Source organism: Aspergillus vadensis (genome assembly GCF_003184925.1).
Source record: "Aspergillus vadensis CBS 113365 unplaced genomic scaffold BO88scaffold_23, whole genome shotgun sequence".
Classification (NCBI taxonomy): Eukaryota; Fungi; Ascomycota; class Eurotiomycetes; order Eurotiales; family Aspergillaceae; genus Aspergillus; species Aspergillus vadensis.
In genome coordinates, this window is record NW_020292061.1 from 65173 (window position 1) to 78343 (window position 13171).

The window sequence follows — 13171 nt, forward strand, 5'->3', positions numbered from 1 at the left end:
AAGTGATCATCTCATGGTTTTGTGTCGAACAAACGGCGATCTTCATACGCGGTTCGGTTGGGTTTTAAAATAACGCAAAGGGGCAGAAGTCGGTCAACCAGAGGGACAGCTCTAGTCGTACTGATTGATGCTGGCTTATTGTACCGAGGCAAGTGTTATTGTCACTCTACCGCCAAATTACGGGCCACACTATGGTGGCCAAGAATATTAATGCACCGTGAGGGTTGGGCTAGAATTTGGCTGCTACTGGGCATACCCCACCTAACCTGGTGTACTAGCGGAATGAGAATAGGTAAATGGTACGGCGGTGATTAGCTGCCATCGGGTAGATGGGGTTTGTCTCCGAAAAGGCGCATCCATTTCTTGACAAGTCAGGAGATCGACGTCGCAGCAATTCGAAAACGGGCGCCGCCACATAAGCTTTTATGGAGAGGATCACAAATCCTGTATGGCAGGGACCGATTCAAAAAAATTCTCTCTGCTCCTCAACAACCGCCAGCCGCCCGAATTCCAGATGTGTTATCCAAACATAAGATCCCTCCCCTATCAAACAGGCACCGCCTCGAATAACGCATTGGATCCAGTTCCCTGAAAGCCCGACCGCCATACTTTGACTACCCTGAATTCAGCCTTCTCCAATAGTCCCAGCCACTGCCTCTCTGTCCGTTCCAGTGATCCATAGAGCTCCATCATAATGATATCCATTGAGGATGAAAACCCGGGTGCATTCATCTCGGGCAGGACATTCTCATTGATCAGTAGCACTGAGTCGGCGGCCATGGCATCATGAACACGCCTAAGAACCTCCAGGGCCTGTTTATCGGGCCAATCGTGTAAGACAGTTCGCATATAGTATGCTTTCGCCCCTTTAATGGGTTGTGGGTCAAACATGTTATGGCCCATGGCTTTCACACCTTCAATGAGCGGCTCTTGGATGTCCTCAATGACCTTTGGAAGATCCTGCACGATTAGCTGGTCTCTTATCTCGGGATGCTTGCGCTTGAAGCCGGAAAGGTCGTGGCCCTTGCCACCGCCGATGTCCACCAGGAGGACACGGTTTGGGCCACTGGTAGTGACCAGCTTCTCCTGCCATGGGTAGTAGTCATACCATTGCACACCTTCCAATGAGCGATTGCCAATCTCCATCACTGTATTGAAGGCATGCAGCTCCTCCGGGTTGTGCTGTATCCACTCAAAGTAATGTTCCTTTGTCCCAAAGGCAAGCTGGAAGGTCGTGTCGTAGGCATCTTGAGGGTTACGGTATCCCCTTGCCTCGAAATAGTCATAGGAGTGTACCGAAGCCTTCATGTCCGAATGGCTTGTTACATATGAGCCACGATTATTCTCCATTGAAAGACGGCAAAAAAAGACCTACAAATGTTTGATGACCTCACTGGGCGGACTACCAGAAGCGAACATGGTCGCTAGCGGCAGCGCCCGGTATTTCTCCACCCCCGTCTCTTCGAAGACGTGGTTCGCACACAGCACCCGCATGATACGCACTGCAGAAGCGAATGATCATTAATATTCATTTTAAACTATCAGGGATGCATCTTGGCAAATAATAGAATGAAATGAAAAAAAATGAAACAAAAATGGTCGTGACCACAGAAAAAACCGGAGAGGACCCCTGAAGCCACAATATTGTTCCAATAGACAAGGAGGCTGGGGAATGAAGAAAGAACCAAGAGAAACCGGGAAAACTAGAAAGAGAACAGGATAGAGGTTTTCGAAAAAAGTAAAGCCCGCAAAAAGAAAAAGATACAAAGAAAAAAAAAAAAAAAAAAAAAAAAAAAAACAAAAAAAAAAAAAAAAAAAAAAAAAAAAAAGGCTAATGCAAGGACCTACCTAAGAGGGCTTTGTCCCCCTTGGTGTTCTCATCCAGGGCATCAGCGCTCATTTCGCCGGTCTTGGCCGAGGCAAACGCATCGAATATACCCATTCCCATGGCGACCCGAATGGCAACTAGGCCATGGTGCTTCAGAGTTGTGCCCAGTATTAGTTTGAGAGCATGTTTGTAACAGGTGATGCCAATGACTTACACCAAAGCAAAGATTGCGAACGGTGAGGAGAGGTGGTTCCACGGCAACGCGGAGCTTGTCGATGGCATCCAGAAGCTGGTACCGATCTGCATCCGCGATGTCATCTCCGGCGGTAAGCTTGGCTAGGGTGCTGTTGACAGCAGCGGTCAGTGCATTCACAGTATCGGCCATTGCGACAGATGATCCGAAGTTTTGGGATAGAGGTATACAATGAGAGACCGGGTGATACCAGGTTTGGGACAGGGAAATACTTTATACTTCTGTTGATCTTTTGGTGTTCCTAATTTTACTCGAAGTGCAAGTAGAGATATAGGGACATCCATTGATGTGGAAATTGACCTACATATTACATGCCTTCTGCATTGGTCATCTCCAGTTTCCCCCGTCAGCACTAATGCATAGCAATGTGCTTAGACAAAGGAAAGCGAAGGCACTAGCAGATAGAAGTCCCAATCAGTTTAGCGCGACTGACATCTGCGCCGATCGACAACGTACGAGGAGTCTTCCTGTGACATTTCATACATATGAATGTGACAGTACTGGGAACATGCGGGACGCAAACAAGTTCAGCCAACCAGCTAGCTTATTTTTACCAATGTTTATATTACCCGGTGGGAGTTAGCCGTTTGACCACCATGAGACTCTAGGCCAAGTCGGTCGCGTAGGTAAACGTCTCCACCAAGGACAGCCTTGCGGCGCGAACGAGATTACCCCACTCGTCTTTGGTTCGCTCCCTGGCCGCTAAGCACGCCATCATGGCGATGTCCATCTCAACCACCCGAGGCCCAGCGCCAGTCTCACGGAGAACTATCTCGTTGATCGGCAGATTCGACTATCCATCTGTCGCCATGGCCGCACTCTAGAGCCGCAGCAGCTGCACACACTTGTCGTCTGGGTGGTCATGCAGCACGCTTAGCATGTAATAGAAGCTCGCGTCGTTCATCGGTTGCGGGGTCCAAAAGTCATGGGCCAAGGGTTCGATGCGGGGGTGCAAATTGGCTTAGGAGAGGGCGGCCAGGACGTCTTGCGGGATAATGCTCCTCCTCGTTCCTAACAGAGGGCCCAGTCTATCGAATAGGGCAACGCATTGGGGATCTCGCCCCCCGATATCGACGAAAAGGGTCATGGTCTGATTGCCCCCACCATCCAGGTCCGGGTCAATGTTCGGATTATTCGTGGGATCGTCTCTACCTCAGGTGAGTCGGTCCAGCTGAAACACATCCATCCAGGTGGGTTGACCATGGCGCTGGGAGGTCATCCAAAGATTGAATTCCTTGAAAATATGGGGGCTTATCCATCGTCAAGGCGAAAGTTGTCAAATTTAGTTCCGTGCGCCTACTGGAATGCCGTTCGGCTGGCATCGAATGAATGCGGATACCCGCTAGCAGTCAGGAAGGATGGAAGGGTCTGCCAGACGGAGAGCTGGATTCCGAAGCTAGGGACGCGTTAGTAGGGAGCCAGTGGAGCATGGCACAGTTTGTATTGCCTTATGGTGATTGATTCCTACTCGAAAACCGGGCAAGGTGAGGGCCTGTGTCGCTGTAGATGCCCCGTAGTACTAGTCTAAACTCGCTTCATGAACCAGGCCAAACGCGGACAAATACCGGAGAATACGGCCTGAAACTCCAGGCAGTTAGGTAACATTGGTGATTCACAACTGAAGGTTGTGGGGAGGAGGAGCACCCTACGCAGCAATAGGCTCTGCGCCCCGGTCGGCTCCACGTGCTCTACCACCTGGCAGGCTCTTTGGACGCCCATCCGATGTCAGTACTACTACTACCTAAGATCCAACCTACGGTGGATCCCGGCCCGGGAGATCTCTGCCAATCAACTGCTCATCGAATGTCAAGCATTGTGTTCCAGCTGCACCAGCCACTCGAGTGGCCGGAGTCACGAGCCCAGCTGCTTATAATTTCCATGAGTAGCGCGAGACTCCTTGGGATTTCTACTCTGATTTTCGTCTCCCACCCTTTCTGCTCAGCGCCTAACGACCTCAATGGACACCATTATTCCGAACGCTTTGAAAAAGGGAGACGCAATCGCCTTCGTCTCACCCTCCGCACGACTCAATGACATCCTACCTGCTCCACTCGAGCGAGGGAAAGCCTATCTAGAGTCACTAGGCTTCCGTGTCCAGATTATTTTCTCTAACCAAACAACAGCCACTATCACAGATTCTATTCGAGTGCGATGCGAGGAGATCCATTCCGCATTCCGTGATAACAGAATTGCCGCCATAATCTGCACGATCGGGGGCGCGCATGCGAACGAACTGCTACCTTTCCTCGATTACTCGCTTATTCGATCAAATCCTAAAATCTTCGTCGGCTACAGTGACACTACCTTTCTACATTATGCGATTCAATCTCGGACCGGCTTGCGCACATTCTACGGACCCAGTATTCTTACAGATTTCTCTGATTTTCCCAAGCCTATGCAACTCACAGTTGACCACTTCATTCGTGTGTTGACTGAGGCGGGAAAACCAGTGGGTCCACTTCCTCGATCCTCTATCTGCTCAAACGAGCATAGCGACTTCCTACTTAGCAAAGGAATCCTCGAGAAACCGCGTGAAATTGTTGATTCACCGTCGTGGAGATGGCTCAGAAAAGGTCAAGCTACTGGGTACCTATTTGGAGGCACTGTACCTTGTGTCGTGCGTCTTCAGGGGACCCAATACGCCCCCTCCTCGTGGAAAGACAAGATTCTCTTTCTTGAGTCTGCGATGGGCGACAACTTGCAACTGCCGTATTCTGTATCCCAGTTCCGGAACAATCTTGTCGATCTCGCTCTGTCTGGCATATTGCATGAAATTCGCGGACTGGTTGTTGGACGAGGATATAAATACGATACCCATATGCAGGAAGAGCTGGCAAGTGTGATACTGGAAGTCTTTGAGGTGATTGTTGGTCGAAGTCGTGAGGAGGAGTTTCCGATTTTGATGAATGTTGACTTTGGCCATACGAGTCCATTCTTGACTTTGCCCATCAACGCATTAGTCAAGTTAGATAGCGATCTCGACGAGTTTAGCGTTCTGGAACCTGGGGTACAGGCTTGACGGGGTAGTGGGACTCTATTCGCTGAGAGAGGTGCGCCGAAAGTGTGCCTACGTCTGTAGGAGTTCTATGTACAGCTGCCTGGAGGCCTGTCACCTTGCTTTGATATAGGATTTCTGCTCTTTCGCTTTCCCAAGGTGCGGTCGCCCTCACACGGCATGGCTACGTAGCAAGATAGATAAGGCTTTCTGAAACTGTATGAGATAATAGTACACTCCGAATCTCCCGACATAACGAGGGTCAGCAGCACATGTTCAGAACGCTACCATGAAACAAAGCACTCCACTGCCAGCCTTGTCTGAATGAAAGGCGATTAGTCTAAAGCCATCGTATTGAATGAGTGAGTTATGGACACGTGGTATTTCTATGTCTAACGGCTGAGGCTCTCCAAGAGGGATTGCATTGTGTTCACGCTTATATTACTGCTCCGTACATTAGGGTAGCTAGTGCCTTTAAGGCTAGATTAACAAAATAATCGTTGGCCTAGAACGCAAAAGATAAAGCCATCTCAGCCTATGGAGTGACCGGCGAGCACGCCATTATTGCCACAACCATCTACGCCGCCGGAGATCCGCCGCCGAAATCTCATCTCGTGGATAAGCTGGCTTTACGATCAGTCGGACACCATCCCCTCGCTGCCTTCCGGGCGAAGTTGTCCGAATATCGCTCAATTGTGTCACTCCATACAGACTTCCCATCGGAGCCGTGACCAGCGATGAGGTCCCATTCTCTTCCCTGTCTAGGGCGCATTGTGAAGGTTGTTGGAAATAAGCATATTGCTTGTGCGGATAATTTGTGTACGCTCGGTAAAATAACTTAAACCTCCTCGGGCGGCATCCTTGGACCATGAAAGATAGGCCCTCCAATCTCGTTCATTTGGAGCAGGTATGAGAAGATCATTAAGTTTACAAGGAGAAGCGTCAATAGCAGAAATGTGACAAAAACTTACATATAGGATAAGCATGCCATCTGTGCTCATTCAAGGTGCACGAATTCATTAACCATGGAGATTTGGAACTAATCAACATGGCGGAGATCACTGCAACTCCAACACCGCCCAAAAGACATCCATAGTCTCCCACCGGGTGGAACCCTTTACACCCAGTTCCTGCATAGATTGCTCGAGTTCCTGAATAGCAGAATTCATAGCTGCATCATTTGATAAACCTTCCTCCTGGATCCATTGCCGAAATAGAGGTGAGGAAACGAACTCCACTTCCCAATGGCCATCCCACAGCTGTGAGTCAGGTTGTATGTAGCCGGAGCGTTTCTCTCGCCAGCCAGTTTCGTGCGCAACGTCGAGCAGCTCTTCTGGAGTGAGCGCTGAGCGTACGTTGGGCTCCCTCGACCCTGTCGCGGCGGACTTGCGTAGTGAATGGTACTGGGCTTGCGCTCGCGCAGCCAGAATATGTGGGACTTGTGCGGGTCGTGAGGCCCGAAACCCGTACTCCGCCAGGCACAGATAGCGCACTTTCGCATTGGCTAGAATCTGGAAGACCTGGGCAATGCTCGCACGGTCGGGGAAATACCATAAAGAGTGGCACAGTACGGCCGCATCAAATTGATCAGTGCTCGTGGGTTGGGAAAGGAGACTGGCCGTGTCGGTGCGGAGAAATTGGATGCCCTGCCCTAGCGTGGACGCCTGGATGTACTTCTGCGATTGTTCGACGGTGTATGGTCCACCGTAGTTAGGCGGGGCCGTGTCGATGGCTGTAATATGACCATGAGAACCGTTGATCAATGCGAGAACTAGGCTCGATTCGCCTTGGCCACATCCAATATCAAGCACTCTAGAGCCTTGCTCGATGTCCCAGGCTTGAGTCAGAGCAAGCCTGTGCTGGAAATTTGGCTCAACGATGGAAGCGCGGCTTTTTCATCATGCAGATAGCTTGACAAGAGAATATCCATCACTCGATATGGGATCAGTTTTATAACTTTCCTTGCGTTTCCTGATCCGTGAAAGCAGTTGGTGATATAACTATCGTCGGTGTGGGAAGATAAACCAGGTGAGACGAAACATCACTGTTCGCCCCAAACGGTCTACTTATGTCTAAATTTTCGTTATCATGTTGGTAGTTCTGCCTGCACCGTCTCGCAACCATTATCCATGTTCGGTCAGCGACTCTTGATTATGATTTGCGTTAGCGCTTCCTAGGAGATGAGGCCTGAGCCCAAACGGCGTTGTGTATCCGTGGTGGTTGAATACCAGGGTCACTGCCTGTGTCAGACTAAGATACGGCCAATACACTTCCATGATATATTAAATCTAGTTAATCCACAGATAAGAGCCGCCTGTCCAACTCAGACCCAAAAGGTATTCACCGCCATGAACGAATATTAAGCCCACAGGGACTATGTACAGCATCCCCTTCAAGCGCCCCTAAGGCTCATGCCCCAAAGGCGAGGACATCAATAGGCCTGCTACCAGACCCGCTTGTATCTATAATGGCAAGGCTGCTAAATAACGCTCAGAACATTGTTAGAGGCCCAAATTAGCTGACAAGACTCAAGACTAATATTTTTGAACTTGAAAAAGGACACTGCACACCTGGAATTCTATGAGTGAGAAACCCTGGAGCCTAAAGGAACGGGAAAGAGATGGAACCATTGCAAAGTACTGGTAGCTAAGAATCCAGACTTCATTCCCGCCGCCTCTTGCATTGATACAGAAATAATTCGCTTTCTTACAAGCACATTACGCCATGGAATCCTTGTTATCAATGATAAACACTGTACATTGATCGACCGATTTTCCGGCGGTCTTCCGTTGCCAAGAAAGGCCCGGCCCGAGAGCCTCGATTCTGTTGTGCCAGACGGAGACCAACCAAGACAGGGGAATCGAGTGAGTGTTACATGCGATAAGCTAATATGGTAAAGATTGAAACATTATGTGGCAGATAGTAATGGGTACTACACCTGCTAAACTGAGAAGTCTGACGCGGTTCGGCCAGTCTAGTAGGGAAACTTATCTGACCACTATTGGAAGTCTCTATGTACTGTTTCCGACTCCGGCTAGATCTAACACTAGTGCTACGCCAGGCTGGCTGGTAAAGTGTCGGACAAAGAAAATGGGAATCCAGGATAAAAAGTTATTACAGCCTAGGTGGTCGCTCTGGCCGCTAGGATTCCCTCCCAGAAATGGCAGGTCCTTGATATCATACGTGCCAATTTGTATGTATTCCAGCAGGCAAAGTAGCCTGGGTTATAGTACCGATGCATGAGTGTACCTGACCGTCCTCATTTAGGAGAAACCGTTCGACCCGATGATGCGGGTATTCAAGGCCCGAGCGATCGGCCCCAGCCAGGATAACCTCACGGGCTGCCGCCAGATGGATACGCTGCTTCGCCGTTTGGGCTTTCAATAGATAACTGTTGCAGATTAGCCTGACAGAGCCCAAAGTCAACGAGAAGGTTGTGATTGGAATGGTCTGTGGGGGCCGCAGATCTCCGGGACTCAATTTGACAGAGTAATGCCATACATCCGATCTGGTGTCAGGGACAGGGCTCGTCTTGTGCTGGGCGGAACGGCATTGAAAAGGAGCCCCGGGGCTTTTGTATGCCTCCGACAATCTTTGCCGGTGTTACCGATAATATGATTATCTCCCACGAGGAAATCTTCGGGCTTGTAGTTGTCTTCACGGTATTCGAGACAGAAGAGCAGGCTATTAGAATGGCTAATAACTCAATTTTTGGGCTACGGTACTCGTTATCCACGCAAAATAATTGAACGAGCCCATCGACTGGCCGAGAAATGAAAAGCGGGACGGTATGGATCAATAGCAGCAATGACAGTAACTTGCGCACTCCGTTCGAAGGATCAAGCAGAGTGGAGTTGGGGGGCAACTCGGGGAAGCTGGACTGGCGGCGTACTCCAGCATCAAGTCAATCCACGTCAACAGGGGCGCGAAACTGTAGCGAGGTTTCTAATGTGGGTAGGAATATAATGAATGCGAGGTGTCACATTATCTTCCGATGGATTGAGTTGGTTCTGGATCTTGCGACCGTCGAGTCACGTGACATGCTGGCCATGTGGTTTGGTTTTCGGTATTATCAGTCACAATTGTATTTTATGGAATAGAATTCAATATTCAATAAGCCTTTCAAATATTTTAGGATTTTTGAATTACTGCAACCTTCTACTTGTAGAATAACATTTGCTTTATCAACCATTTGTTGGGCTAGTTGGCCGGTTGTTTTCATTACTAGATACTACTGTATTCTGCGGTCAAATATATATTATGTATTCTCGAGGTTCTGAAAGCATTCAAATTAGAGAGCACAACTAATTCATAACAATGCCATTGAATGATAATGGTCCTTATTGTTTCCAGCCAACAGTAGGCAAATCGTGAGCATCCCATATATGGACAAATGAAGTGTCCGTGATTATGTTTCTCCTTCACTTTAATTAAACTGTGTTTTTCTGATCTTGCTCTCATTTTCTGTTTTACCTTTCCAAGTGCCAAAACCAGTGGATGCAAACACAACAAACAGCACACCGAATGCCCCAGAAAGCAGAACGGCATCCCCGTTTTCGGACCATCCGGGGCAACTCCGCTGCCAAGGGGGAGAAACCTACTGCAATGAGCTGATCTTGCAGCTTACACCATCGAGCCAAGGCGAAAACGGTGCAATCACAATCCCCAGATTGTCCCCTCTTCTCCGCCCAGGTAGTCTTGACGAGCAGGACAGGATGATCCCAGCCACCTTGGGGAATGAGGCGTGGGGGTGCCAAGGCGGCGCTGGGGAAAGATGGCCAGCAACAACCTGGGATACCCTCCGATATTTCCCCGGATGCAGTCAACCCCGTCCGGGGTTAAAAGGACGGTGAGAGAAAGGAATGCTTCACTCACCCACCACAAATTATCGCTATGATCGGGTCGTCCCATGCTGTGGTGGCCCTGGGCCTCTTTACATTATACGGTCGTTCTGCAGCGGCTCCCGCAACTGGGGCTTCAAGTTCACAGGGTATGTCATGCGGGTCGTGAGGGACGCTACAACGGCGGATCTTCAATGAGAGTGCAAGCTGATTAAATAGCGATCGTTGCGAATGGCACTGATTTCTCGTTGAACGGCGACAATGTCTCATATCGATTCCATGTTAACAGCACCACCGGAGACTTGATCTCCGATCACTTTGGTGGTGTCGTCACTGGCGCAATCCCTTCGCCAGTAGAACCCGCTGTCAATGGCTGGGTTGGCATGCCTGGTCGAATTCGTCGGGAGTTCCCTGACCAAGGCCGTGGTGATTTTCGCATTCCCGCCGTTCGTATTCGGGAATCGGCAGGTTATACTATTAGCGATCTTCAATATGTGTCGCACGAAGTGATTGAGGGCAAGAATGCTTTGCCTGGCCTGCCTGCCACATTTGGAGATGCGCAAGACGCTACGACTTTGGTAGTCCATCTCTATGACAACTATAGCTCCGTCGCCGCCGACCTGTCATACTCCATATTTCCGAAATATGATGCCATCGTGAGGAGTGTCAATGTGACTAACCAGGGCCCGGGTAATATCACTATCGAGGCCCTTGCAAGTATAAGCATCGATTTCCCTTACGAAGACCTTGACTTGGTCAGCCTACGAGGTGACTGGGCCAGAGAGGCCAATGTTCAGAGAAGCAAAGTGCAGTATGGCATCCAGGGGTAAGTCACTTATCATAGAACCGACAATGTGACGTTGCTGACGGGGGATTAGGTTCGGAAGTAGCACTGGATATTCCTCTCACCTTCACAATCCCTTTTTCGCCATAGTAGATCCAGCTACTACCGAATCGCAAGGCGAGGCATGGGGCTTTAACCTTATCTATACGGGCTCTTTCTCGGCCCAAGTAGAGAAAGGATCGCAAGGTTTCACCCGGGCCCTGCTGGGCTTCAACCCCGATCAATTATCGTGGAACCTTGGCCCTGGCGAGACCTTAACCTCCCCGGAGTGTGTTGCAGTCTACTCAGACCAAGGACTTGGCTCAGTGTCTCGCAAATTCCACCGACTATACCGGAACCACCTCATGAAGAGCAAGTTCGCCACTTCCGATCGTCCCGTTCTCCTGAATAGCTGGGAAGGTGTCTATTTCGACTACAATCAAAGCAGCATTGAGACTCTTGCCGAAGAGTCCGCTGCCCTGGGTGTCCACCTCTTTGTCATGGACGACGGCTGGTTTGGGGACAAGTACCCCCGTGTGTCCGATGATGCAGGGCTGGGCGACTGGATGCCCAATCCAGCACGCTTCCCAGACGGGTTGACCCCAGTTGTGCAAGACATCACGAATATGACCGTCAATGGAACAGACTCCACAAAACTCCGCTTTGGGATTTGGGTGGAGCCCGAGATGGTCAATCCCAATTCCACTCTCTACCACGAACATCCGGACTGGGCGCTCCATGCCGGGCCTTACCCCCGTACCGAGCGTCGGAACCAGCTCGTTCTCAACCTGGCGCTTCCGGCTGTGCAAGATTTCATAATCGACTTCATGACCAATCTTTTGCAAACTCCAGGCATCTCTTATGTGAAATGGGACAATAACCGGGGAATCCACGAGACTCCCTCCCCGTCCACCGACCATCAGTACATGCTTGGACTCTACCGGGTGTTCGACACACTGACCACCCGCTTTCCTGATGTCCTGTGGGAAGGATGCGCTTCAGGCGGCGGTCGATTTGATGCCGGTGTGCTTCAGTACTTCCCCCAAATCTGGACCTCCGACAACACCGACGCGATCGATCGCATCACCATTCAATTCGGGACCTCACTTGCCTACCCGCCATCGGCAATGGGAGCCCACCTCTCCGCGGTTCCTAATGCACAAACTGGTCGTACTGTGCCTATTACTTTCCGCGCTCACGTTGCTATGATGGGTGGCTCTTTCGGCTTGGAGCTCGACCCTGCAACGGTGGAGGGTGACGCCATAGTCCCCGAGCTCCTTGCACTGGCAGAGAAAGTGAACCCCATCGTCTTGAGCGGAGATCTATACCGGTTACGCCTGCCTCAAGACTCCCAGTGGCCTGCCGCACTTTTCGTGTCCCAGGATGGCGCCCAGGCTGTGTTGTTTTACTTCCAGGTTCAGCCAAATGTCAACCATGCCGTGCCGTGGGTTAGGCTGCAGGGGTTGGACCCTGAGGCACAGTATATTGTTGATGGTGATCAGACCTACTCCGGTGCAACGCTGATGAACTTGGGGTTGCAGTATAGCTTTGATACGGAGTATGGAAGCAAGGTAGTTTTTCTGGAGCGGCAATAATCAGAGGAATGATCGTCATGTACATACTCTCTGTGCCTAGTCAATTCGGCCAAAAGCAATCATACTAAATCTTCTCGGTACTATGTATATATTTGAAGACAGGCTAAGGATAGAGTACTGTGATAAATTTCAAGTGCGCGTGTCCTGCGGTGAGTAAAGGCTGTCTTGGCTGACGTCGTAGCCCTTGCCTGAAGGAGCCGCCTGCAGGATATTCAGGGAATACCGAAATAGCAGAGCTTACAAAGGTGAACGGAGCTGATCACAAAATGCTTGAAACTTTGTCTGGCGGCACGTGCAGGATGTAGCCACGTACCATTATGGTAAGGCGTTGTCGATGTTTTTGAGTGGTTAGCCGTCAACTCCAACCATTTTTTGCAGGATCCCTCACATTGGATGTTTGTCCTTCTAAGTTGATTGGGATGTAAACCATATCCCGATGATGCATGCCACTTTGCGACGATTCCAGTTACAACCGCGAGACAAGCTGGGGTTGCCTCATCGGAGTCACCTAGTTGATGAAACGCAATCAATATTCAGTTAACCAATCAGCCTGCAGAGGAGAATTTCTCCCTAATCTTCACAAATTGGTGGTTGTACTGCCCTTGCATTCCGGCTGCTGGAGGCGCAGACCGCAAGGCCATCAACAGCGTCATTGGCTGAAGCCTTGTCCATCAGTGGGCTGCACCACCAAATGAGTTAATGATACCTTCGACTTATCGTTCCAATCTGGTTTTCTACATCTCATGGGAAGCCTATCTTGTGTAACTTGATCGCGCGGCGCCCAGTTCTCCTCAGGATACAGCTGCGCCCGCATTATTGCGTCTCAGGCCAAATGA

The 13171-nt window shown here is 50.1% G+C and overlaps 4 protein-coding genes across 4 annotated transcripts; 2 read left to right on the forward strand and 2 right to left on the reverse strand.

Moving 5' to 3' along the window:
- Positions 1-386: 386 nt before the first annotated feature.
- Positions 387-2213, reverse strand: BO88DRAFT_469988 (O-methyltransferase; the record flags this gene model as incomplete). The annotated part of the gene is made up of 4 exons (XM_025711639.1): positions 387-1318; positions 1376-1502; positions 1849-1978; positions 2043-2213. The coding sequence occupies 4 exons, from the start codon at positions 2211-2213 to the stop codon at positions 547-549; spliced, it is 1200 nt and encodes a 399-aa protein (XP_025559610.1). The 3' UTR covers positions 387-546.
- Positions 2214-4020: 1807 nt separating this feature from the next.
- BO88DRAFT_407188 (S66 peptidase family protein) lies at positions 4021-5258 on the forward strand. The gene has a single exon (XM_025707360.1). The coding sequence runs from the start codon at positions 4039-4041 to the stop codon at positions 5098-5100; it is 1062 nt and encodes a 353-aa protein (XP_025559611.1). The 5' UTR covers positions 4021-4038; the 3' UTR covers positions 5101-5258.
- An 876-nt stretch (positions 5259-6134) lies between these two features.
- On the reverse strand, positions 6135-7006 carry BO88DRAFT_456578 (class I SAM-dependent methyltransferase; the record flags this gene model as incomplete). The annotated part of the gene is made up of 2 exons (XM_025710933.1): positions 6135-6930; positions 6993-7006. 2 exons carry the CDS (start codon positions 7004-7006, stop codon positions 6135-6137), a joined length of 810 nt encoding a protein of 269 aa, XP_025559612.1.
- A 2963-nt stretch (positions 7007-9969) lies between these two features.
- On the forward strand, positions 9970-12413 carry BO88DRAFT_445871 (alpha-galactosidase; the record flags this gene model as incomplete). The annotated part of the gene is made up of 3 exons (XM_025710244.1): positions 9970-10066; positions 10137-10743; positions 10796-12413. The coding sequence occupies 3 exons, from the start codon at positions 9970-9972 to the stop codon at positions 12333-12335; spliced, it is 2244 nt and encodes a 747-aa protein (XP_025559613.1). The 3' UTR covers positions 12336-12413.
- Positions 12414-13171: the final 758 nt, after the last annotated feature.